Raw genomic sequence first — 27,917 nt, forward strand, 5'->3', positions numbered from 1 at the left:
AAATAAGATAATGAAACAAGTGACCTATATGGGATAAAATAATGGACAGAACTATATTTTTAGAGCCTTCTAGAATTCAAACTTGTCACCGCCTTCTCATGAATAGTAGCATATTTCATATTCAGTTCTATTATTTAGGATCTAAAATGGTAAAATATTTAATAAATTAAAACCAAGATAAAAACTCAGTTTAAAGAAGTTTGTTTAGGTGTTGTCAAGTGTATTGAAAAAGCTTCCCATTTCAGATGAATATGTTTTAGTGGTTGCTCTTTCCTGATTAAAATTCAAACTCATCTTGTCAAATAATTTCACTGTTGCTGAGATTTGAAGGCCTTAGGACATTATTCAGTCTCAGACCAAAAAAAATTGCATGGATATGTCTGTGACTTCCTTCAAGTAATTTCTATGCAGGACACCAGATGCATTTGAAATAATCTATTTCAATAATAAAACAATGACATTTTGTGATTTCAGAACAGTACCATATAATTGAAACTTCAGTAGAATGAAGGACATATCTACAATAGGAAAAGTAAGCAAACAAACAAAACTGCCTTCTCATCACAGTTTTTATCCAGTTTGATCAAGAGCTGCTGAAAAAAAATAAACTCAAGAAAAGGGATCTTTTGAGGTCCCTAAATAATCTTTTGAGGCTATTCACACGCATGTGCAAAACCGGGCTAAGGGAGCCCAGCCTGGTTTTGCCCACATGTGTGCACAGCTGGGATCGGGCCAATCCCAGTGGCACAACGATGGCAAACTCGCCTATGAAGCCTCCCTTTAAAATGAGGTTAGGAGAGCGAGCACTCTCCTAACCAAAGTTTTTGATTGTCTGTCAGACTGTGGTGCTCTCAGGGAGGGGAAATCCCCATAATGCACTGCACACTTGCGCTGTGCAATATTGGACCCCGGAGGGGGGGAAATGCAGGGTGACATGTCCTGGCACCTCAATCCATGGAGCTGCCAGCAGCTGCTGCTGCTGCTGCTCATCTGGGCGGGCGATCCGCCCACTCAGGGAAAACAGATTGATCATGTGCAGGGAGGTAAGCTCTGTATGGCTTCCTCCCCACAAACGCTGTCATTCTTTCTCACAGCTCATGAGAAAGGGCACATTATGTGCTTCTGAAACATTATGTGCTGGTTACTATTCCTAGTTAACCTTCTTTGCCAGTAAATCAGCATATTAAAAAAGATTTTTTTATCACACATTTCCAACACTTTCTCTTCCAAAATAACATACTGCATCCACCACGCAAAGTGCTCCAAAAGTAGTACAGAATTTCTTGATGTTTTGCACTACTTTATGTGGTGGTGCTTTTACTTACCTACATTATTATGATGATTATTTTCAGTATATGTCTCTGCTACTGGAAGGCAGCCCGTATGACTCTGTCGCTAAGTGGTTGTGTTGGTCTGAAGTTATCTCCTAATATCCCATCACAGCCTTCTAGGAGTTCTGCCCCTTTAACGTGTGTCCTCAGTCTTCGAAATTCTTCTATCTGAGATAACAAGGAAGTAGACAATTGTATGTTTCAGTCAATTGTGTCCTTGTGAAGAAAATGTTGGTTTTGATTGCTATGTGTACCTCCAGGTTCAGAGTCAGTATGGCTCTGAATACCAGTTGCTGGGCAGCAATATGAGGAGAGCGTGCTGCTTTCCTGTCCTGCTTGTGGATTTCACAGAGGCACTGCTTGGCCATGGTGGGTAAAGATGCTGAACTACATAGGCCTTTGGTCATTCCCAACACATAAGTAAACTTTTATATTTTAAAATATAATTTATGTTTGTGTCTGTATATTTGGTCCACCATTCCAAGTCTTTTGAAAGCATCATACATACAATGTATGTGTGGCATACAATATTGTATGTATTTGTATGCATGTATTTGTGGCATACAATAGGAACATAGGAAACTGCCATATACTGAGTCAGACCATTGGTCTATCTAGCTCAGTATTGTCTACAAAGACTGGCAGCGGCTTCTCCAAGGCTGCAGGCCGGAATCTCTCAGCCCTATTTTGGAGATGCCAGGGATGGAACTTGGAACCTAGATGCTCTTCCCAGAGTGGCTCCATCCCCGAAGAGGGAATATCTTAAAGCGCTCATACATTAAGTCTCCTGTTCATATGCAACCACAGCAGGTCCTGGTTAGCAAAGGGGACAATTCATGCTTGGCACAACAGACCAGCTCTGCTCTTTTAAAATGCTTTAAAAAGCCTTCTTAAAAAATATATAATTTTTAGATTACACACACATACATATACATATATACATGCATGCATACACAGACACACACACACATAGTTACACACATATACACATGAACACATATATAAAGTACCATGTAAAAAGCACTAGGTAATGTTTACGCCTGCTAAGTGGGCAAAGAGGCACTTTTTGAGTGGTGTTTTTCTTATATTTACAGCTGGTACAGAAAGCAGCAGGGCCAGACTGGATGCTTGGCCCATACACTGGTTGCCTTTAACCTTTAAAGGCCTTAATGAAGCACTGCCTACTCCCCTATAGTTCTGCCTGGCCCATGCAATTATGTAAAGAGGTTCTCCTGAGCATGCCCTTCACCTTCTGAAGCACAGATATTGGTGACCTATGCATGAGCCTTCTCAGTGATGGCCCTGGCTCTTTGGAACTCTGTGCCCCTAATCTTAAGTTTGTTCTCCCATTCTTCAACTTTACGTGGAAGTTGAAGACTTCTTTTAATTTCATCAGCCCTTTCCCTAACTATAGATAAACATGGCAACTGTTACTGCCATCTTTCAAAGATCATCCTTTATTCCAGTTCTTTTCTATGGTTTTATATGTTATTCTTTAGCTACCTACCTACCTATCATATTTATATACCTCCTGATATATGTAACTCTAGGTGGTGTACACAATTTAAAAGACAACAAATACAAAACAGTTAAAAAAAAACAATTTCACAGAATATAAAAGTTAGAACAATTTCATGGGATAAAAACAATAAACCCATTAAAAATTAATTTCAGTTAAAAGTCTGAGAAAACAGGTGTGTCTTGAGGGTCTTGCAAAAAGCAGTCATGTGAACTACCTTATTGTGTGATAAGATCCGTTGTAAACTGCCATAAATTCACTTGTGAAGAATGGCAGCATACGAAATATACCAAAAAAATATTTACCAGGCGGCTGCAACTTACCCTATTTAACCCAGCATCACAGTGGCTGTTGCTGGTGTTTTTGTCTCCTTTTAGACTCTGAATCCCTTTGGGACAGGGAACTATCTTTTCATTTGTTTTTGATATGTAAACTGCCTAGAGAATTTTTCTGTTGAAAAGCAAATAGTGTTGATGAATGCAAAAAGAATGATTCTTTCGTTCTACTTTCTCAAAGAGAGTTTCAGGCCTCAAAAGCTTCTATAGAGCCATTTTCTTTGTGATCTAACCAACAGTTGATAAGATAAAAAATAATTTATATAGAATTTGCATAGAGTTCACAGGTATTTTATTATAAGCATGCACACTGATTCATACTATTCTTTTTAAAAAAAAATCTGCTCTTTATCATATTTCTATCATATTTTTATACCACCTAATACGTAAATCTCTAGCCCTCTCATGAGAGACGGGAGGACCAGAGGCTCAATGAGATTTGGGCCTTCATTGGACTGCACTCTCATAAGGTAGGCCATCCAAATCAAAGAGGCCCAGCTTGCATGGGGCCCCATTCTCTCTGGTAAATTAAAGAACTTGAACACCGTGACCTCCTCCTCTCTAGGCAACCTTTTCATACTCTTAAGGAGGTATGTGTCTATGTGTCCAGGTATAGACAAACACCGGGGCCAGGAATAGATCTTCTAAACCCTTATTCAAATTTCCTGGGTTTGGACAGGTGTTGAGCAGTATGCAGATTGGCCCCCACGGGGAATCACAGGAGAGGGGAGTCCCAGTTATCAGTGATCCCAGGAAAGTAGGGTTGCCATACCAGGCAAAAACAAACATGGATATGTGCAGAGGGACTGCTTGAACTGCTTCATCACGGCAGTCGCCAAGACAGAGAAAGATCTCCCTGTGGCTTGCTTGTGTTGAGCAACCAGGCTGGGCAGCATCTGCCATATGGGCCACATGTGTGTCTCCATGGCCTTTCATTCACATGAGAGCATGATCCTTGGGAGAAGGGGCATCATCACACATTATAAACAATACTGCCTGGTCCCTGTGTACCCCAGGATAGTTCTTCTCCTGAGTGATGCCATAGAGTGCATGCTTACACCCAAAGGGAAAGGGCTGGACCCCACTTCCCCAACTTTATTCTACAAGAATAGAATGAAGACATTCAAAATTTCTTGGGAGGGCTGCCTTTTAAAGCCAACCCCAGGTATCACTGCCCTGATGTATGTTATCTTTGTAGCAATCTAATCAGATTGCCCGGTTTATGGTGCCACTGCAACTTCATGTGCTTGGGAGCATATTTCTTTATAGATTTATTCTGGTGACTAAAATACATAATGCCCGTGCTTCCATCCTGTTCCCTTTCTCTTCTGGTTGCCAGAAGGGGGAACAAGAGACACAATGGAAACTGGACATCCCCCAATGTGACTTTTCCCAGGCAGGCTTATAAGTTTGGGATGGGCCAAGGATGTTGCTGGGCAATGTCTTGAGGAGCGTGAAGACAGAGGATGGTGCAAGTGCTTGGACAGGCAGCCAGCGAGAAGTGTGGCAGGCATGGAGTGGGCATGTTTCTGGGTGGGTCTGGGCCATCCTCTCTATTATTTTGGTGCTTTGAAGAACAAAACCCCAGTTATGGTGGCATCTATGTTTGGACATAATGCTGCCACCTTCAAACCTCAGGTTGGAGCGGCAAAACTCTCTACAAATTGAAGGTTCAAACTGGCGAGGGAAACTGAAGATCCCTTTTGCTGTGAGACCTCGTTTTCATGCTTTTGGATGTACACAGATTCCAACCTCTGTCCTGTTCAACTCTGGTTTGGTGTTATGTGTGAATGAGGCCATACAAAAAATGTCAAGATTAAAGCATGGGGATCTGGTGAGCAAAATGTTTTCACTACATGTGTGTCACTGCAGGATCAGATTTAAGTCAATATTTTTCCTTAGGTTGGTGCATCTAATGGGCTGTCCTGTACATTCCAGTGACAACTGGAGCAATAGTAGGCTTATGGGCTTCCCAGAGGCATCTGTTTCACAGTGTGAAACAGGATGCTGGGCTAGATAGGCCTTGGGTCTGATACAGCAGGGCTGTTCTTATGTTCTTATTTTTGTGACAAATATTTTAGTGGCATTTCGGAAGATAGCCATTATTGTGGTTGCTACACACAATGAAACAGTCAAAACTGACTTCTTTCAATATGCATGTTTATTTGATGAACCAACAGAAATACTGTATTGCTACTTGTGTTCCTCAGACTCTTGTTTTTATTCTTCCATTTCAGCTTCAAATGTGAGAATGGAGGAGCTTGCATTAAAAAGGTGAAAGGAAGAAAGATCTGAGAAGTTCTTGGAAGATGTTTTGAAAGGAAGGCTTCAGATTTCAAATCTTCAAATTATGAAGATTTCTTATTCATCAATTTTATATCTGCTTAACTGGAATTCAGAAATAAACATGTTAAGTGGTAAAGGACCCCTGGAAATGTAAGTATGAATAGTAGCTTGAACATCTTATAAAATGATGACACTCTTCAGATAAGAGCTGAACTGAACCTGCACCAGCATAACTTGATGTCATTGATTAGAGGATCTAAAAGCTTTCAATCTTTGAAGTCTTGCAAACATAAAAGAAACTGAACTGAGATTTTAAGAAGTTTGCTCACTTATTTCTGAGTAGTTCTGGAATAACTTCAGTTACATACACTATAATACATGCTGAGTAGACATCCCACATAACATTTTAATCATGATATTTTCAATATGGAAATCATTTAAATGGAAGCATATTTCACTCTATATTCTTGTAATTTTTTGTAGAACAAGTTAATATCGAAAATTCTAACAATGTGCCCATTTAGGAGCAAGTTTCTTTTGTCTATGACTGTACGTTTTATCTCAGTGACAAAACTTGGTAGCAAATAAAATTAATTTTGTCTAATATAGCATTAAAAATATGTGTGGTAGGGAGGGGAGGAAGTGGGGAGGGGAGGCAGGATTCCAACCTCTGCACATTAACATTCATTTAGTATGTCTTCCATTGGCTGTGCCCAAACCAATGCAGCTGGCAATTTAACCCATATCTTCCAGAAGTGAGCTAGACTAGCTTCAACCAAAGACCACGGCTACAAATATTTATGTTCAACAAAAGTCACAGGATGCTGTGATGGGGTTGAGCAGGGTCAGTTGTTCTCCTCCTGCTAAATATAAGATAATCGCCACTTGAAATGGTTCTGCTTTGCTCTGTTAGCAGGGGACTACAACACTTATGTGTTGTGCAATTGAGCAATTCTAAGTAGTAAGCACCCTGTCTCCCAACACTGTGGGCAATGCTTTAGACACTTGCAGCAGTGTGGGCAGTTCAGAACCAGCCACATTGCCTTGTGAAATGTGCCAGCCATTATCCATTTAAATCAAGAAAGGGTATATACATCACATACAATATGGTTAACTGCAATATGGTTAACCAGCAACAATAACTTTTTTGCTGTCCAGAACACAGAGTCTCTTTTGTCTTTGTTCAAACACATCGAGCAGTGATTATTATTTGAAGGCATGCAATGACAGAATTTAGGTTTGTTTGGCAATTTTTTGTCCTTTCTATTGCTTTAGTAAATAAGGTTTTTTTTAAAAAAAATCCATGAGATAAATGGTAACAACAGTTTTTCATTTCTGACCTTTCCACTGCTTAGAACACCCAACAGATTTAACCTTTATTTTTAAAAGCCACGCACCAACTGATCTAATAGGATCTTCAACATGAATCAGGTATAATGCTATGTTATATATTTACATGGAATAACCTTTCACTGAGAAGCCTATTCTGAGATTATAAGCACAGCCATTACCTGAAGCTGGGACACAGTCAAAGGATATCTAAATAATATCCATGTAACAGCTTCACTGCAGGGTGGAACGGTAAGGGAACCTTCGTATACCCAATAATCTCGTAAGAGTGGGTCTGAAATTAAATGGAGAGCTTGGTTTGAAAATAATAATTAAGGAATTTTAATGCCATACTTTTATTTTTAAAATTAAGCACTTCCTACCAGCACTTTCATAATCCAGTTTTGTGACTATTTTCATTCTAGCACACTATAGCCTTTTCTGGAGATACTTCATCACCAAGCTGAGAGAGGATTGGTTAGACTGGAGCACTAGCCTCAAGACTACAACAATCGGGGGACTCGTTTGTTGAGGATCATTAGCTGGATAGCATCCTACCTAGGTTTAGGAGATGTGCACGGTCCGGTTTTGCGATTGTGTGTTTGTAAAAAGCAAGGTAGGAGGAAGGGGAAGTGAGGGGAAGTGATCGTGTGCAAGTCTCAAAGTGGGTAAGAGGGCTTCCCTCCTACCTCATTAAACTGCTGGGTACAGTTGCTGGGTAAGACAGAGCTGTTCTACCAGTGCAAGCTTCACACATGACCACTTCTCCCACCTCCTACCTTGCTTTTTGCAAGCACACAATTGCAAAATGGGAGCATTCACACTCCAAAACTCTGATAGGATGCTTCTCCTACCCAATGAATGACCATGTGAACCAGCCTAACATGTGAATGCTATCCCAAGGAGTGTCTAATAAAGGCTTCAACTCCCTCTGACATAGCATTTGGGCTCCCATGAATAGTTTTGCCTGCTTTGGCCCTACGCAACAATTCAGCAATGGCCTGCCTCAGCATAACCCAGAATCCCCAGCACTGGGCTGGTTGTAGGGATCGTCATGGAATCTGAGCATGGCAAATGAACATGAGAGTCAATCTGTGCCTCCCACACAGTGACAGCACTGTGCAAGGAGAATCCCATTTTCTTATGCACAGAATATTCGTTGAGGACAACCATGGCAGTAAAGTCGGACTACAGCTCCAAGCTGCCATAAGGGGTGGATGAGAGCACTGACAACACTGCGCATTGGGCCACTACAGTCCTTTGTACATCCATAGCTTCTACACTCTTTACTTTGCATGTTGTGACTCAGGTCTGGCACATTCAACACAATCCTAAGCATGTTTATCAGAAGTAAATCCCACTGAGCTCAGTGGATCTTGTTCCGTAGTGTCTGTGCTTAATCTTTAAAGACACTTTTATTCATCTTACACTTGTGGTTTTAAAGTTTTGATTTCTGTTTTAATTTGTTTTATTTTGCTGTAAACTGCCCAGAGACAGAAGTTTGGGGTGGTGTACAAATATAACAAACAAACAAATTGCAGCCTTTAACCTGCTAGAACATATTTTACAGATATATCTTCTTTACAGATATGAAAATCTGTGAAAAGGTATGAGCTCTTCAAGACTGTGCAGTTAATACGTCAGAGCCATAGACAAGAATTTAAATTTTAAGATATGTGAAGTGCATTAGATCAGTATCAAGACATGCACAGTCATCTGTTTACCCTGTGCACAATCCAGAGCCACATTCTCCCACATGTCTCTCTTGAAATAGCAGAAAACTGGATATTATTAAAAGGTGGGAATGTATTCCTAAACTCATTTTACAAGTATGCTGAATACATTCTATACAAACAAATGGTTTATACTGTGACCTTTACTCTGCCTGTTCTTTGCTTGAGACAGATATGTATATATTTGTCTGCTATATCTGAAAGGGGGCCAAATACATGCAGTGTTTCAATCTCTGGATAGTCTTGGGTAAGACAGATGTCTCTCTACAACATGGAAATAATACCCACCTACCTCCTAGACAAACCAGAAAGATATTCAAAAATGCTCTGTATGATTTTTTTTTAAAATGCTATATAAATGATTAGTACCAAGCTGACTGCCAGGGGATATGCCAGCTGCCTGAATTCTGTTTGAATTACACTTTGACACAATGCAGAGACAGCTGTTACGAGAACTATGAGTCACTGCTGTGAAGAACACAAATGTTATTTATTTTATTTATCTATCATATTTACACATACTTGGTGTGTACACATACTTGGTGTGTACTCAATATGTACTGTGCTGACAGACACCATTCACCATCATTGCTGGTTAGATGGGATACACCATATTCAGAATTATCTTTGCTGCCAGTCCAGTTAACTTAGATCTGTTTTTCAGAGTGAAAAGCTGCCAAAATATTTTATAGGGTGGCCGAAAGCACATAGACTGCAATGAAAATCAAGTGTACATATACATTTTCCAGTAACACTTTTGCAGTACAGTATATAAAGGAACACTTACCTGGTAATAATGTGTTGGGATTAAAACAGGGTATTATCTTGGACTTTCCCTGAAAATTTAACAGAAATTAGTCTAGAAAGATAACAGAGGAGTAATTTAAGGATTTTAAATCCTAGGGAAACTGGACCAACATGTATCACACTTGGTGGTGGAGGAGCTAAAACATGCCATGGGCAAAGCACAAACCAAGAAATCCATCAAAATAATACATAATCTCCCAGAAAGCATCCTTACATTTGCTTTGTCAACTAAACAGCTTTGCTGTTTCTTTGGGTTGCTCTTTCTTTCTAGGGTTTCTTTGAAGTTAGTTCCTCTTCACTTTTTTCCATGCATGTCCTTTACCCCACAGTTCATTGTATTCTTTTTTGTATTGTGATATTACTCTGCAAATTGTAGAGTGCCATGCAAAATGTTTTTTTCTCAGAACTTTTGTAAACATTTTAATTTGCGTTTTGCACAAATGTTTTGCATTTCTCTTAAATTCACAATAAGTAATAGATGTACAAACCAAGACAAAATCTATTTCACTGTTGTGGTCATATTTTATTACATTTGGGCTCTCCATGCCTCAGAGGCCACCTTCTCAATGTTCAGAGTTCGAGGCTTGATATGGTACAATGTAACTGATATATCATCATGCCACAAAACATCAAATCTCATGATCACCCCAAAAAAGAGAAAAAAATCCTGCCTATTCAAGCTATGAGTGCATTCCTCATATAGACAGCAATTTTTCATGGCTCAGAAGCTCAGTTCCTGACTGGTCTTGCTAAAGTCCAAACATATTTCAGGAAAGTTCTCTAATGCTTTTTAAAAAAAACGTTGGCTAGCATTCAGTTGCCATTATTATTTCTATGAGTATTTCTGAGAATCAGATTCATCACACAGGAAGCACCCCTATTTATTAGAAGTTATGGACAGTGGGCTTTTAAGCAGTAGTGTACCTCCATCTTCCTTGGCAGTTAAATTCACATTGGCAATATATTGATATGGTTTAAAATTTACCTTTGAGTAACCATTTCCAAAGTGAGGATGTAACAGAAGACCAATGTTTCTCATTCCTAGTCATGATACTAGTGTGCTCTCACTTTTACATATATATTTTTAACATTAGGATTATCAGTATTTTCCCCCAGATTCAGCTCAATCTAAGTACCCACTCTCAAGTTAGTTAACCCTTTAATGAAACAAATCTTTCTTCTTTCCTTGACCAATGGTTTACCTTGTACTGGATTTCTTGCAGAATTTCAGTCACAGCTTTTAAACCTGAATGTTCCTTTCCAATCTGAAATATAATGTATAATAAATGAAGATCAATATACAGTATTATGTGTTTTCACACACACACCCCAAAAAAACCCCTGTGTGATGCCAAAGACATCAAGTGAATCCAGTTCTATGCTCTAGAATAACCTTTCCTGAAGTTGAAGCAGAACAAAGTAATTGGCAGAAAGGAAACTAAATTACAGCCATATTCACATGTAATGCAGAACCACGGGTCCAATAGACTGGGAGTTTCTCTCCCCTACCCACCCCACTCTTCTGTCTGTATTTGAATAAAACAGGGAGCATGCTCTCTGCAGGAGAGAGGGAGATTGCAGAGAGTAGGGGGAACTGACTATGCAGGCTTCCTTCTTGCTTGAAGGATAGCCCGCACAGCCAATCATTGCCAGAGAGAGGGAGGAACTTCCTCCCTCAAATCTGTTTAGAGCGAATGCAGCCACCAGTTCTGCATTCGCCCATAATGTTCCCAAGCTCTAACCTCGAGTATGAGCAGCAAAACTCACTACACGCCAATGGTTCACACTGAAGTTTACAGAGCACAACCTTGGGTTGCATTCCGAATGGGACCGGAGTTGCACACATTTGGACATAAAGGTTTGGCAATCTCTGGCCCTTTCAACTCTAGTTCTGCATTACGTGCGAATGTAGCCTACATCTGAAACAGAGTAGGGATGTGCGAACCGGTTCGAATCTGAACTGGGGTGGTTCGGAGGTTCGGATTCGAACCGAACCAGCCATCAGGTTCGAGCTGCAGGTTCGAATTCAAACTGAACCAGGGGGTGGTTTGATTCGGACCGGTTCGGACACCCAAAAATTGGTGGGATGGTAGCTGGCACCCAGGGGTACCTGTCACCCAAACCCCAAAGCAATCTGACACGTACGATCTTTTATGAATTTTTGAAAATTATTTTCAAGAAGAAGAAGAAGAAGAAGAAGAAGAAGAAGAAGAAGAAGGAGAGGGAACAGCTTGGGTGGGGCATTGACTGCTTTGCTGTCTCTGCTTCTGCCCCTCCTTTCCTCAGGTGTGTAACATCATCTCCTTGGGCTGTTGCTGTGCTGGGGCTTCTGCTGCTATATAGGGCTGGCTGGCCCAAGGGCACGAGCCTCTTGGCACGAACCGAAGAGCGAGAGCACAAGGGCTCTCGTCCTTGTGGCTCTCTGCCATGGGGCAAGCTGCCTGGGGCCCAGAAGAACTCTTTCCTTCTGCTCTGAAGATCCGTCTTCCCACAATCAAGAAGCCAACAGAAGATTACGCAAGTCTGGTTATGGTTTTTATTAAGCGAAGCTGCCGTGGTGGGTTAGTCTGGGGAGATGTGTCTGGGAGAGAGAAAAACTGAGTATGGAGTGGGGGCAGCAAAATCACGGGTAGCGGGCAGAGGGAGGTATGGCGGTGGGAGTTGGGCAGGCCGTTACAGGGGGAATCGGTCCAGGCAATTGAGACCTGTTCCTTTTTCCAGCCCTTCTCCCAACCCTCTGACCCCAGGGAGCTCTAAGAACACTCCCTCGAGGATTAGGGTGCTGCTGCTGAATGCCAGGGCAGTTAATACAAAAACCTCTCTCATCCACGATTTGATTGTGGATGAGCGTGCTGACCTGGTATGTGTGACGGAGACCTGGTTGGATGCGCTGGGCGGGGTTGGTCTCTCTCAGCTCTGCCCTCCAGGTTTCCAGATCGTGCAACAGCCCCGCCTTGAGGGTCGGGGAGGAGGTGTTGCAGTCATCTTTCGAGAGACTCTCCCTGTTTCCAGGTGCCTGGTCAGGCAATCTCAGAATTTCAAGTGTTTGTCCTTGAGGGTGGGCCTCCGAGATAGGCTAGGGATTCTGCTGGTGTACCGACCACCCCGCTGCACTTCAGTCTCCCTACCTGAGCTGGCGGGGGTGGTCTCAGAGGTGGCTTTGGGTTCCCCCAGGCTTATTGTTTTGGGGGATTTCAATGTCCACGCTGATGCCCCCCTAGTGGGTGCGGCTCAGGATTTAATGGCCTCCATGGCAACCATGGGCCTGTCTCAATTGGTATCAGGCCCTACACACTCTGGATCTGGTTTTTGCCGACCGGGAAATAAATGATCTGGAGGTGGAATTTGAGACAACTCCCTTGTCATGGACAGATCATCATCTGGTGGGGTTTAGTTTGACTGCTCCGTCTGCCCTCTGCAGGGGTGCTGGGCCAATTAGGATGGTCCACCCCCGGAGGCTTATGGATCCACTTGGATTCCAGACGGCCCTCGAGGAGTTTCCAGTGTCCAGAGCTGGTGACCCTCTCGAGGCCCTGGTTGACCTCTGGAATGGAGAGATGGCCCAGACTGTTGACACAGTTGCTCCTAAATGCCCTCTCCGGCTTGGTGGAGCCCGATGTGCTCCTTGGTTTTCCTCAGAGCTTAGGGCGATGAAGCAACTCGGACGACGGCTAGAACGACGCTGGAGGAAGAGTCGTCACGAATCTGACCGAACACGGGCTAGAGCCCATTTTAGGGACTATGCCGTGGCGGTGGGGATTTTCAATGAGACACCATGAATCCACTCAGTCTCATTTGCTATCATAGAATCCACACTCAGAACACCTCAGAAACAACAGAACCCTGTACGCCATGGGTTAGAAACCCATGGGGGTGGTTGGCACCCTATGTGCCATACACCACCACTCGCTCTGGGCCACCCCAGCACCCCCCAAGTGCACTTATGGGGCTGCTGAAAGCTCCATTATAGCTTATGAGGAAAAACCTTAAAGACGCGTAAACTTCAACAATTCACCAAAAAATCAGCCCTCTGCCAAATCCTTTGAAAAAATTCAAGTAGCTTCCTTGCCCCTACCTGGCACTACCACCAACCCCACACTGCTCTAGGCCACCCCTTTGCCCCCGACGTGAAGCTATACATTTGCTGACACCTCCATGCTTCTTTAGGGAGAAAAACCTTAAAGACGCGTAAACTTCAAAAATCACTTAAAAATCAGCCCTTTGCCCAATTCCTTTCAAATAATTCTGATAGCTTCCTTGCCCACCCTAGGAACTACCACCCACCACACTCCACTCTACGACACCCCTTTCCCCCCGACGTGAAGCTATACATTTGCTGCAATCCTAATTATTCTCTATGAGGAATTAAAAAATAGTTTAACAATTCACCAATAATCAGAGGAGTGTCCAATTGCCTTGCAGTTTTTGGGTTTTTTGGGGTGGTAGGCACCCCTGTCTGTCTACCACCCACCCCACTTTTGTGCTCCTAGGTGCTCCACAATAGGGGATATGGACTGGTTCGGGTCCCATTATACTCTATGAGAAAAATAATTCAAAATAATTCAAATATTCATTAAAAATCGTAGGACTGTCCTATTGCTTCAGGGTTTGGGTGGTTGTTGGCACCCATGGGTGCTACACAATAAGGTATAATGGCCTGGTTCGAGTCCCATTATATCCTATGAGAAAAAAATAAAAATTTTCAAAAATTCATAAAAAATCGTACGAGTGTCCGATTGCTTTGGGGTTTGGGTGACAGGTACCCCTGGGTGCCAGCTACCATCCTACCAATTTTGGGGTTTCCAAACCGGTCCAAACTGGTTCGAATCCAAACCGAACCAGGGGGTGGTTCGAACAAAACCAAAAAAACCCCTCCTGGTTCGAACCCGGTTCGAATCCGAACCTAACCGGGCGAACCGGTTTTGTGCACATCCCTAAAACAGAGTACCAAAGCATCAAATTTCAGAATAAGTCAACCCAAATTTCTTTTTTGCCTTAGTGCTTCAGTAATTACTACTACTACTACAATATTTATACACCACTTATCAATAGACATTCTCAACACAGTTTACATAGAAAAATAAATAAATAATAGACAAATGAATAAGTTAGTTCCCTGTCCCAAAAGGGCTCACAATCTAAAAAGAAACACAAGGTAGAAACTATCAGTAGCCGCAGGTGGGATGCTGTGCTGGGAATGAATTGGGCCAGTTGCTCTCTCCCTGCTTTATCACTACTCTAGGTGCCTCTTTTCTGAGTTAGCAGGGGTTATTGTGTGTTGTAGCATAACTATTCTGCCCTTCAGGTGCATAGCAAGGTTAGAATGGGCCATAGGACAAAAAGTGAATATTGATCTACCCCTGTTCCCTCTCTTCTAGAGAGCTGATCCCGCAGCGCTAGGAACATTTGTCTGCCATCATTCAATTGTAGTTATGGCCCTGCTGCCCTTCCCTCAAGTTAGGCTAAGATATAGTGACTGATTCAAAGTTACTTAGCTTCATACAGCTGAGTGGGAATTTGTGTGTCCCCAGACCACGTTTTACACTATCCACTACATCATACTTACTCTCAGCCCCAGCACTTATTTTATTGCACAGTGTCACTGTTGGAAAAAGTCTTTATGTTCATTTGCCACAAAAATTCTAATCTTTACTGGATTGACCAATGTTTAGGTATTTCAATGGCTTGAGAAGAAACATTTTCATTCATTATTCTAACAGAGATGTATGTATGCAGCATCTCTATCCATAATGTGATGTTAATCTGAACCCTATTTAAATGGGTGGATGTGTTTTTTTTAATGCAAATGGGGTTATGTGTTCACATCCAGAGCCAGGAGTTGTTATGTGTGTCTAATTGGCTTCAACTACTACTGGATCAAAGCCATTGATTGAATTTGGTTTTCTTCCACTTGGCCATTAATCAAAGAACACAGCACACCTCATTAAACTTAAGGATATGGGGAAGATGTTTTCAATAAAAATAAAAATACCTAGCATGCAAAAGAAACCTGATTAAACTAAGCTGAGAAGTGGTGAGAAATAGTACACTAAAGAGATTTATTTAAACATTTTATATAACTTTTTGAGAAAGTCCAAGTTTAGCTCTGCAAAAATTGGAGGGCAGTTTCCAAAGCAATTATGGAATAGTCCTCTAGGATACAGAAGTGAGAGAAATGAGAGCTTCTTTCATTCTTTTTAACGAATGTCTGCTGCAGAGCCATAATCAATACACTCTTACATTCAAACCGAGGAGTACTGGAGGCATTTCTAATGATATTACGAAACATGACAAATTAATAGAAGCAGAAAAATAAAATCAATTTCAAACATGAAAATTTCCTCTTTTTTTAGAAATGATTTAAAGGGACAATTTTCTGTGGGTGAAGATATGCATTATGGGTGCTATCGTAATACACCATAGTGCTACCGTCGAATTTGTCCTAGTTGTACAGTGCACCAAGTCCAAACCTCTTCAGCTTTGTGCACAGGGTGTCCAGATACAAAGGAGGAGAAGCAAAGGGAAAAGAGGGAATTTTTGGCAGGTTCAGCTTTCAACACATTTACATGAAAAGTCACATTTGTGAAATTTCCTTATGAATACGAATATGACAAATATTTATATACCACTTTTCACCAAAAGTTCACAAAGCTGTTTATATAGATATAAATAAATAAATAGGCATAATAGGCATATATGCATAATATGCATATGTGCATAATAAATACGCAGGTAAATAAATAAATATGCATAATAGAAGGCATAAATATGGCTTCTTCTGTATAAATATATAAGAGCCTTCCCTCCCTTTTAAATATGGTTATTCTAATGTTTGGGCAGCTAGAACCAGTATCTTTTTCACAGGATACAGAGAGAAGACCATAGCCCAGTGGTGGAGTTCTTGTCTTGAATCCAGGTTTAGTACCCAGCATCTTGATTTAAAATACCAGGTAGCAAGGCCAGTAAAGAGCCCTTTGCCATTCAGACTAGACTGCCCTACTAGGCTGCATGGATCAATGGTCAAACTTGGTATATGTTCAGGAGCTGGTGAGAGGGAGAGCATGTACGCTGGTGAGTCTGATCCATCTCCTGATGTCTTGTGGTGCTCTGGCACTGCTTATAAAAGCTGGCTGAGGTGGGGGAGTTCTGACTAAGGGTTTTGTAATCCAAGAGTTCCCAACTTTGGACCCCCAGATGTTGTTGGACTACAACTCCCATCATCCCCAGCTATGGCCTTTGGGAGTTGTAGGTCAACAGCTTCTGGAGACCCACGGTTCAGAATTTCTGTTGTAGGATTAGCTGAGCATGCAGGAGAAAGCAAGGTTGTTGACTTTGGAAGACCAGAAGAGGGTTCAACAGAAGCCGTCTTCAGATGTTTTGAGCACCAGCTGCACTCATGCTTACAAATGCAAAAACGGGGAGGAAGTCCTGCACCCTGCTATCATTCACCCCCTCCATGCCACGCCTCGCAGAGGGCATTAGTGCATGCGTGGCAGCGGCCAAAATGGCCACCATTCGCCTTTATGGAGGCCCAAAAGGGCCAAAAAGACTACATTTACCTGGCCACAGCAGTGATGAGGGAGGCCGGCGGGGGGAAAGGGAACCCTCGCGGACACACACACACACACACAGCTACAGCAAGCCAGGGGCATATCTAGGGTAGGGCAGGCAGGGCACGTGCCCCGGGCACCACTTGAAGGGCAGTGCCATATTTTTAAAATTAAAAAATTATTTTAAAATGGCCACTGAAAACAAAATGGTCACCATGCATGCTCAAATGGCCTCTGTGAGGCCCTAGGCCATGCCAGGCCTTGCAGAGGTCATTTGAGCATGCACAGTGGCCATTTTGTTTTCAGCAGCCATTTTTTTAAAAAAAATATTTTAAAAAATGGCCACTGCACATGTTCAAATGGTCCCTGCAAGGCCCTAGAGGCCAGTGAGGGGAGGGGGAACCTTTGCAGACCCCCCTGCCACGGCCTTTAGGAATATCCTTTAATTATTTTCAGAGTATCTGGGAAAAGTCAAATTCTCCATTTATTTTTAAAACTAATGTAATAGTGATGCTACAATGCATAGTAGAGAATTAGACAGTTTAGTTTCCCAAGTACACCTCCACATAGTGTTTGGGTATTTCATGAGCCCCAGCATACTGAAATTTGTAGTTTTCCAGCATTTTTTGGTCTGGCTACGTCCACTGCTAAATAGTTTTTGAAAGATTAAAAGATTAACGAGCTTGACTTGTATTTTTGAGCTGATATTATGGTAATGTTATCTGAAAGATGGGTGTCAGATGTTTGGACAGGGGGTTCAATTTCAGTGCTTGCCCTATGCGCTATTTTCCATAGATATGCCTCTGCAGCAAGCTCCCTGAACGGCCTACAGGTAGTTACTTTTCATTTATAATTTTTTTTTAAAAAAAAGTTCTGCCGGACCGGACAGGTGGTTTGGTTCCAGTCCGGACGGAACCGGGGGGGGGGGTTGGTTCGATGAACTCCTGAACCCCCGGACTGAACCATCGGACAGACCGGTTCTGCACATCCCTACTAACCTGTAAGCTACTCATGAAGTGCACATGTGTATTTTATGTTTTAAAGGGATCTCCTCTTGTGTGGTTAGACAGCAACTACTTTTGTGTGGTTAGGTTGGATCAGTTTCAGTTTGACTCCTGAGGATGTGGAGAAGTGTTGCTTACCACCTGATCTCTTGACCCTTGTCCAACATGGCTTATGCTATCTGGCATAGGGGTTGTTGTAGAGGACATAGTAGATATTATACAACAAATGATTCTCTGAGGGAGGTAATTGCCTCCTCTCTTAAGGAGGCAATTATTAGATCTCTCCTGAAGATGCCTGCATTGGATCCCTCAGAGTTAAACAACTATAAGCCTTGCCTCCTAGGCAGGAATGATATAGGAAGATGCATCATCTCATACTGCATGGGAGATGGCAATGGTAAACCCCTCCTGTATTCTACCAAAGAAAAACCACAGAGTTCTGTGGTTGCCAGGAGTCAACACCGACTCAAGGGCACAATTTACCTTTACCTTTACCTTCCATGGTTGGACAATGTAATTGCAGCCTAGCCAGGGGTCTACTCATGAGTTGCCGTGTTCCGCAGCAACACATGAGCAACGAAATGAGGTTAATGGAGCACTCACTCCATTAATATCATTTAAGGGTAGGGTGGTTTAGGCAGGCTAGCCGCCTTGGGAGCACCTGGCTCCCTTAGCCCGCTTTCCAGTGATTGTGGGAATAGCTTCCATGTCTTCTTCATTATGAGCCCCACCACCTATTGAGATAATCCGAGCAGATGCAGATGCATTTGCCACCAGTTCATCTGGTGTCTACTCAGGGATGGGTCTTCTCTGTTGCCATTCCAAGGCTTTGGAATGTGTTTCCTGCCAACATAATAGCCTCCCCTTCTCTGACAGCTTTTAACAGGCTCTTAAGACATATTTATTCACAAAAGCTTTTAAACTAGAATTGTGGTTTTAAATTGTTTTAATATTTTAATTTCTGTTCTAGTATGTTTTATGTTTATTGTGAACCACCCATAAATGTGAGTTTGGAATGGTGTACAAATATACTAAACAAATAAATAAATACCTCTTTGTTGACAATGCATGTCAAGAATGACATGAATGTCATGCAAGAAGGATGAGATGATTCTACCTGTTCTAGATGGGGCTGCATTCCCCTTGAAGGAGCAAGTACTCAGCTTGAGGGTATTACTGGACCCGGCAATGCTTTTGGAATCTCAGGTGGAGGCGGTGGCCAGGGGTGCCTTTTCACGGCTTCGGCTAGTGCTCCAGCTGTGTCCCTTTTTCAAGAAGGCAGATCTGGCTACAGTTACCCATGCCTTAGTCACGTCATGGCTGGATTACTGTAACACGCTCTACGTGGGGCTGCCCTTGAAGAATATCCAGAAACTGTACAAAATGCGGCAGCTAGGGTTCTATCTGGAGCTGCCCAGTGTGATCATATCACACCTATTTTGAAAGACCTACACTGGTTACCAGTGTGTTTCCGGGTCCAATTCAAAGGTGCTGGTTTTGACCTTTAAAGCCCTCAACAGTTTGGGCCCAGGATACTTGAGGGACCGCCTGCTCCCAAGGGTTGCTGCCCGCTTGACAAGATCATCTGAGGGGATTCTGCTCTGGTTGCCGACAGTGAGGGAAGCTCAGTTGTCGTGCACTCAGGACAGGGCCTTCTCTGTTGCGGCCCCCAGACTTTGGAATGCTCTCCCAGTGGTCATTCATTCCTCAGACTCTATCACAGTTTTTAGGAAGCTTGTTAAATCTTGGCTTTTTATCCAGGCCTTTACATGATTGTTTTATTGCTGCTTCTGTGTGTTTTTATCTGTGTACGGTTTTTATGTTTGTATTTTATATGTTTTAATTCAGATTTGTTATATTTTTAGCTTAATACTTTTAGCTGTTGTTTTTATTATTATTTTTTAACTTTTGTAAACCACCTTGGGATTGTTTTTAATGAAAGGCGGTATATAAATTTAACAAATAAATAAATAAATAAATAAATAAATAAAAATGTATAGTGATCATTGTCATTATGAATTACATAGCACCATCTGTGCTTTACAACAGGTGAAGTGAGGTGACAGGTGGCTGACCCAAGGGGCTCAAAGACACAACAAAGACAACAGAGAAAGGGAAGAAAAGTAAAGACAGAGAGGTTATTCCCACGATCACTAGAAAGTGGGCTAGGGAAGATTAGCCCACTTCCCAGTGATTGTGAGGCCCACCAGGCTCGCAGGCGAGCCCGGTGCTCCCAAGGCGGCTAGCCCACCGAATTCCCCCTCCTCTTAAATGAGGTTAATGGAGCGAGTGCTCTGTTAGCCTCATTTTCTTGCTTGTGTGTCACTACAGCACACAGCAACACATGAGTAGACCCCCCGACTGGGGGGCTGCAGTCAGCCTCCCAGGCTCGGGGGTCTCTCCAGGATGCCCCGTGCACTGGCATGGGGCATCCTGGGACTTCCAGTGTCCACACAGCCACCAATCCCCACAGCCCCCACTGGCTCCGCGATGGAGCCGGCAGTCATGTGGGTGGCCGATCTGGTCGCCCAGGGCTGCACTTTGATCATCTGCGAGGAGAGCAGGCCAAGACCATTCTCCCTGCAGACCCGACAGAAGCTCTTCTCATTTCAGCTTGAGAGACTGACAAGACGAGGAAAATTTACTCAAAGTAGTCCCATTAAAATTAACAGGACAAGTTGTTTGATACTATATCAAACAATTTATAATTATCCTTTCTCACCAGTCTACTAACATTTCCTACCAAGTCTTTTCACTTTTGTTTTCAAGGGCAATTTATAATCTGTCACAAATTATGTTCAGATCATTCCTCCAAATTGTCTCTTCTTTTCAATCCAGTATTATAATACAGTATTTCATATAATGAATATTCTGATGCTTTATCAGAACACACAGTTCTCCAGTAGTTATGTTCAACACTGCATCATCAAATATGAAAAACAACCCAAATGGCACCAGCAACATGCACCAAAATTGTTTGCAGTGCAAGAAGATATGAGCTACAGGTGCAATGCTCTTATTGCCAGGCTTAGGGCCACAGACTTCTGTTTCTGTAATAGCTGTGCAAGGAGTGTACAACCATCATTTCTCCCATTACTGCAGTTCACAAGAGAATCTGCAGCTAGCAAGACTTTCAATAACATGTCTCAAATATGACAAGAGAACAGTTACCTGTACAAATAAAGCAATAATGGCTATGCCATTCTTCTTCCCCATTGCCTCATCAATACTGTGGTACATTGTGGAATTCCAGTGGATTAAATGGAGCTAAACAAAAGAGGGAGAAAAGGGGGGCGGGGGAAACAAATCACTTATAGGAAAAATATGCTAATAAGAATCTTTCAAGTACTGGGTCAATCTGTAAAGCTCCAAGGTCAACTTTTTGTTGTTGTTTATTTAAAATATTTTTATTCTACAGTCCATTGAAATATCCAAGGCAGATCACAATTAAAAAAATTAAAACAGTTCAACGGCAATAATAAAACTTATCACACATTACAAACAAGTCAACAACAATGGTTTGGGTGCATCCCTAAAAATGGGTTGATCAATACATTTTGAATGAATGAACAGGGTAGTGGGATTTTTTTTTTTAATGCTTATGACCTAATAGAATTATTAGCCATGATGGTCTTTGATAATGAATAGCTTTCACACACCCCAAACCCCACCTTATTATGTAAATTCCAGTTTCCAGAAATCCCCAGTCCAAACAGCTATGAGTGGAAGAACTGTAAGAGAGACTTACTATTCAGTGAACAGCTGGGAAACCAGCTCCTGATTCAGTTCTTGAACTGTTGTCCTGCAGGTACAAACAGTTTTGTGCTGGGGACACGTGTATTTGGGTGAAGAATGGTTTGATATGCACAGCAATATGCTATATAGAGCAATGTGACAACCAAGCTGACAAAGATGAGGATGACTGAAACAGGCAGATGATGACAATGACTTTTATGATTATCTAAAAGAGCTTTACTTGAAAACTTGGCAGTTTCCTACAAATTTCTATGGAAATACTGTGATTTTTGAGTGTTTTCTGCAGATTAATGCTTTCAAAATAATAATAAAATAATAAATACTAACAGGGCTGGGCGCAGAGCATCTGGGCCAGGTGCAGAGCACCTGGGCCTCTAGTTCGCCGCCACTCTCCCCCCCCCGCCGCTTCCCCAACGCCCAACGCCGCTTCTCCCCCCACCTGCCTGCCACCACTTACCCCTGCCTGCCTCTCTCCATAATTGTTTTCTTCCCTCCCAGCCTCTGCCGCCTTCTTTTGCCCACTCCCGCAATTTTCTCTGCCTCTCCACCCACCAGCCGGCTGGTTGGCTAGCCGGCTGCTGTTCACTGCTGTTCACGGCCGTCTTTTTTCCCCACTGGGCTCCTGGCCCAACTGCCGCCACCACCGTTTTCTTCCCTCCTGCCCGTCCCTGTCACTAGCCAACAGCTGTACGCGATCTCTCGTGAGAGCTGCCACTCATGGGATTAGCGATGAATACGCCTAAGATAGAGATATATCGATTGCCATGGAAAAAACATTCTTTTTCATTTTTAGCCATCAGTCTGTTACTTCAGATAGAAAATGCTGGATTAGTAAAGTTGTTTGGTCAATGTACAGTCGCTATTGGATAAGCTGGTTTTGAGGGGTGAAAGCTACCCATTATCAAAGGCCACCATGGCTAATAATTCTACTAGGTCATAAGCAATCCAAAAAACACGACTCCGTTCATTCATTTAAAATGTACCAATCAGTCCCTCTGCCCCATAGACTGAGGCGCTTATCACTCAGCTTGTTATTCGGGAAGCATGATGTGCTGAATGCATATAAAGAATCAAATTATACTGTTTGACTTTGCTCTTTTCAGTTATTTGTCACTTTTACAAACATGTCTAATTCTGTGTTTGTCTAATGTTAAGTGATTCATTTAAATGCCAAATCACACATCATCATTTCAAGCACAGTCTCTTCCTCAAGCAAAAAAACCACAATGAAAACAGCACTATCCCAACAGGATGCAACCTTGTGTTGGAATTCGACTGACTTAGCATCACATCTTGTATTGAAATGAATTTATTATGCTCTGAATCCCCACTAGAGGGCAGTCATGTTGCCTCACAAGAAAGCATAATATACAGCACAAAGAAACAAAGAAGAGAAAGTCTGCTTACTAGCACCACATAGATCCGCAGAAATTTTGTTTTAAAAATTAAGCTCCGGACATAGGCTCTGTTGGGGAAACAATGTTCCTGACCATTGCTATTATTATCTTCCCAATGTCAAAGTATACCTTACCTCCCAACATTGGAACAATGCTACAAGGGACAATGGCAAAGTTCAAAAAAGCCATTTGTCACCAGACAACCTTTTGGCTAGAGCCAGCATGACTTTCTTTATGGGGGTCAAACTCACAAAAGTAAAGCTCTCAAGCACTTTCCCCCCTAGAAGTCTAGAAAACAAATGCAACTGGAGGTCTTAGGAAACTGTACAGAAAAACTATATTGCCTATTTGAGGAAGAAATCGTTTTTGTTTTCAGTGAATGGTGAAAGTGAGTTCTCCATAAAGAACAGCCTATCTTGCAACCTGCAAGACTACATACATTTCATTTTCATTAACGTATATACAAAATGCACTTGAATTTAAATAGCAGACTACATGTGATGTTTCTGTCTTTCACATTCTGTGCAGCAGCAGTTAGTAAACGGCAGACTCTGAGGCTGTCCTTATGAGCGGCCTAATCCAGGTTAGGGCAGCCCACCTTCCTTAGGCTGCTCGTGTGAAGCACCAGGATCCACATGGATCCCAGCAACCCCATCCAGCTTAACCTCACTTTAAAGCCCAGTTTTAGCCAGGGCTAAAGGCGTGAGTGTGCCCTTAAGCCAGCTGCCACCATCATGTGTGTCTCCTCGGGCTGCACACAGCCCGAGGAGAAATAAAGACGATTGCCTAGAGCATCCATCTGACAGGGGAATCCCCCAATGCCCTGCATTTGGGGCACGGTGCATTGTGAGATACAGAGAGACTGGGATTACACGTCCCACCCTCCCGAGATCTGTGCTGCATGCAGCAGCACAGATCGTGTGGGAACGCAGTCTGCACTTCCCACCAATGTGGGATGCTCATCGGGGGAGAAAGTATGTTTTGCACTGCCTTCCTACCGCACACCCATCACGTTGGTCATGTGAATACCCTTACACGTTTACATGATTGGGTTTTTCTTTAATAAACACAGTGCAGAGGGTCCAAATGTTTTTTGATCTCCACTTCTATGACTCCTTTGGTGCCAGGCCTTCAGTGCGCAGTTGAAGTCTGAGGGGTAGTAATGCTCAAGGCCATGCAGTTTTAGCATTAGTTGTTGTTGTTGTTTTAGTGGTTTGTCCCAGGCTGCTCACAGGGATGTATCTGGGCTATCCTGTTAAAGATAGAGCAGGGGGCATGTTTGATGAGATTGGGGCGGCTATTTCAGTAGTGGTGGGGAATAGAGGATCAGGCATTGGCAGACCAGCATCCCATTACAGGGGAAGGGAATCCGGTAATTTAATTACTGTTTCTCTTCCAGCTGCCCTGTCAGCTCTCAGGCCTCGGAGAGTAGTTCCAAGTCCCCACTGAACCTAACCGTGCTCCCGGTCAGTTCAAAATAAGATCAAAATCATCCGTGACTTGATCATGGATGAAAAAGCTGACCTGGGCTGGCTTGTATAACAGAGACCAGGTTGGGGGAGGCTAGTGGATCAGGGGAGTGTTCCATGGGTGGGGTCTCCTGTAGTTTCCCCATTGTCATGGACAGATCACTTCCTGGTTAAGGTTGGTCTCACAGTCAAGTCTAACTCCTGCAGGAGTGGTGAACCTATTAGAATGGTCCACCCGAGAAGGCTGTTCGATCCAGCTGGATTCCAAAGGGTCTTGGAGGCTTTTGGAGTTGCTTCTACTGGTGATTCTGTCAATGTCCTGGAACAGGGAACTTACCAGGGCAGTAAGCAAGATCACTCCGAGTCCTAAGCATCCTCTCTGGCCCATTTCAAAATTAGCTCCATGGTATAAGGAACAGCTACAGGAGCTGAAGCAGCAAGGTAGATTACTGGAGTGCAAATGGAGGATAACTCATCTTGAACTCAATAAGTTGAGAGCCCATTTGAAGGCCAATGCTGTGGCAATACATGCAGCAAGGAAGCAATTTTATTCTGCACGTATTGCATCTGCAAGTTCTCATCCAGCAGGGCTGATCTGGATTGTTTAGGGTTTAACTCAAGCCCCTTCTGTTTAAAATCTGTTTCTGGAAAAAAATGTCTCTCTGTGTCATATTCAATGAGTTATTTGCAGAGAAAATCTCTTGCATTCAGGCTGATCTGGACTCCAATATTGCTGTAGGGCCAGTTAGGGAGGTGTCCAGCAATCCTTCTTGCAAAATTAGATTGGATCAGTTTCAGTTTGTGACTCCTAAGGATGTGGACAAGCTGCTTGGAGCAGTACGGCCTGTTCTTTGGATCCTTGCCCAACATGGCTGATTTCATCAAGTAGGGTGGTTGTTGGAGCTGGCTTAGTTGGTATCATTAATACCTCACTGAGGGAGGGCAGGATGCCACCTTATTCAAAGGAGCTGGTAGTTAGACCCCTTCTTAAGAAGCCCATTCTGGAGTCCCTGGTGATGGATAATTATAGGCAAATCTCCAACGTCCAACCTCCGATGGCTAGGTAAGATGCTTAAGAGTGTGGTGACTGACCAGCTCCAAGTGGTCTTGGAGGAAACTGGTTATCTAGACCCATTTCAAACTGGCTTTAGAGTTTAAGATAGCCTTGGTTGGCATGATAAATGACCTTCTCCAGGGAATTGACAGAGGGAGTGTGACTCTGCTGGTTCTTTTGGATCTCTCAGCAGCTTTTGATACCATTGACCATAGTATCCTTCTGATTCACCTGAGGAATTTGGGAATAGGAGACAATGTTTTACAGTGGTTCCACTCCTATGTTGAGTAAATTTCAGATGGTGGCACTTGGTGACAGTTGCTCTTCTAAATGGGAGCTACTATATGGAGTCCTGCAGGGCTCCATTCTGACACCAATGCTATTTAACAACTACATGAAACCGCTGGATGAGGTCATCAAGAAATTTGGTGCTGGGTGTTATCGATATGCTGTCCTTGTCATAAATATCAGAAAATGGTGTTAGCCCCTTAAATGCCTGCCTACAGGTGGTAATGGGCTAGATGAAGGATAATAAACTGAAGCTGAATTCAAGCAAGATGGAGGTCCTCATTGTTGGGGGTCATAATCTGCAAGACGGGATACAACTTCCTGTTCTGGATGAGGTTACACTCCCCCAGAAAGAACAGGTTTGTAGCCCGGGAGTGCTCTTGGACCTGGGTCTCACCCTGGTTGAGGTTGTGGCCAGGAGTGCTTTTTACCAGCTGCAACTAATTTGATGACTTCACCCATTCCCTCAGGGGTGTCATTCACATTACAAGTTGGCAACTATGAAGAGCTAAGCCAGGCCAAGGATTGTCCAGACAAGTGAAAAGAAGAAGAAAAGGGATACAATGTTGCTAATAACAATTATCTCTTATTGCTAATAACAAAAAGAATAACAATAGCAGAACACAGTCATTGACATAAAGTCAAGGCACACTCTTGAAAAGAGGTTCACAGTTTCGAAATACAGTAGCAAGTAAGTGAGTGGAACAAAAACAAATACAAAAGGCAAGCCTCTGGGTGGGGGGATGCTCTCCCCACCCCCCACCCCCTTACGGTGCTTTCTAAAACACTTTCCAAGTTGGCTTCTCCATTCTAAATGTTTCCAGTCCACATTAATATCCACTCAGGTATTTTCCCCTTCTGCCTTGAGAGCACTGTTCAGGCCCTTCTGTCAATTTAAGCTCAAACACCCACCAAAATTGAGTGCTGCCCATAATAAGAGCCATCTTTCTAGCCTGGCTTTAACGGTGTCTAGTTTTTTAATTTTAATTTTAATCTGGTTTAAATGGTTTTTTAAATTTTTAATTCTTTTATGTGTGTGTTTTTAAATGTAAACCGCCCTGAGCCACTTTAGGAAGGGCAGTATATGATGATGGTGATGATGATGATGAGGAGGAGGAGGAGGAGGAGGAGGAGGAAGAGGAGGTGGAGGAGGTCACAATTGAAATCACACTGGTCTGAGTGGGATATGAATTACAAAACAGTAGACCTGGAATCTAGTCCTTACCTTCTCTTTACAAAGCCTTAAGTAGAGAAGGCAGGTGAGATTCTTGACAAAAGTCTCAACAAATACTCCATTCATATCCCTGGAACTGGCTTCCTTTTCTCTCTCCAAACAAGCGATGTGATGGGAAAAATGAAAAACAAGAAACTTCCAGGTAAAAGTCTGAGGCAGTAAAGGAAAACTAGTTCCTTCCAGGGATAATCCATAATGCCCCATTCCTCCACCCTCGGATTCCAGTTGCCTCTAGGACTGGATTAGAGCTTTGGAATCACAGCTGTTTCATGTGAAATTTCTAGGCCTGCGCATGGCCCAAAAAGTCAGATTCCAATCCAATCCAACCCAACAGTGGCAATATCAGGAGAGGCCATGTCTGCTCCTCCTCTTGCTTTCCCGTCCCTTCACATTCACATTGTCTTGCAGAGCTGCACTGCAGAGCTGCACTGTGAGGCAGATCAGGAGGGAAAGAAGAGAAGGAGAAACAAGTGAGGGGGAAAGTCCAACACAACTGCTGGAACGGGGACAAAGTTCCACCATGACAGCAGGGAGTCTCCTCACAGTTCCGACAGTTAGAGGCTCCCTGTTGTAGTAGCAGAACTCCATCTGGCAATTCCTGACGGAGGGCAAATTGGACCTGGCAGCTCTTTCAGACCAGACCTGACACACAGGTTTAGAAGCTTCTCCTGATGGACTTGCCTGTTTGACCTTGGAGAAGTAATTCTTCTCTTTGTATATCCTAGTGTTTGGCTTCTCTTGCCGAATTTAAATCATAAACAGCTTGAGGCACTAACTCTTTCATTATGCATTGGTTTCGTATCTGGCACAAGAAAGCATCTTATC

General features: G+C 42.8%; 1 protein-coding gene across 6 annotated transcripts in view; it reads right to left on the reverse strand.

Moving 5' to 3' along the window:
* Nucleotides 1-27,917, reverse strand: part of CA8 (carbonic anhydrase 8) — a 69,285-nt gene that overhangs the window by 2,789 nt on the left and 38,579 nt on the right. For 3 of the 6 annotated variants that reach the window (XM_053250603.1, XM_053250601.1, XM_053250599.1), the window contains 5 exons: nucleotides 21,066-21,161; nucleotides 10,543-10,605; nucleotides 9,321-9,369; nucleotides 6,983-7,095; nucleotides 1,326-1,499 (listed from right to left, as the gene is read on the reverse strand). In XM_053250603.1, the coding sequence (XP_053106578.1) occupies nucleotides 1,365-1,499; nucleotides 6,983-7,095; nucleotides 9,321-9,369; nucleotides 10,543-10,605; nucleotides 21,066-21,161 (456 nt within the window). In that variant the 3' untranslated portion in view covers nucleotides 1,326-1,364. Of the gene's footprint in view, nucleotides 1-1,325; nucleotides 1,500-3,173; nucleotides 3,301-6,982; nucleotides 7,096-9,320; nucleotides 9,370-10,542; nucleotides 10,606-21,065; nucleotides 21,162-27,917 lie in introns of those variants that run through there. The other 3 variants (XR_008307274.1, XM_053250600.1, XM_053250602.1) reach the window with 3 other exon arrangements.

The sequence above is a fragment of the Hemicordylus capensis genome, chromosome 4 (assembly GCF_027244095.1).
Source record: "Hemicordylus capensis ecotype Gifberg chromosome 4, rHemCap1.1.pri, whole genome shotgun sequence".
In the NCBI taxonomy this organism is placed as follows: Eukaryota; Metazoa; Chordata; class Lepidosauria; order Squamata; family Cordylidae; genus Hemicordylus; species Hemicordylus capensis.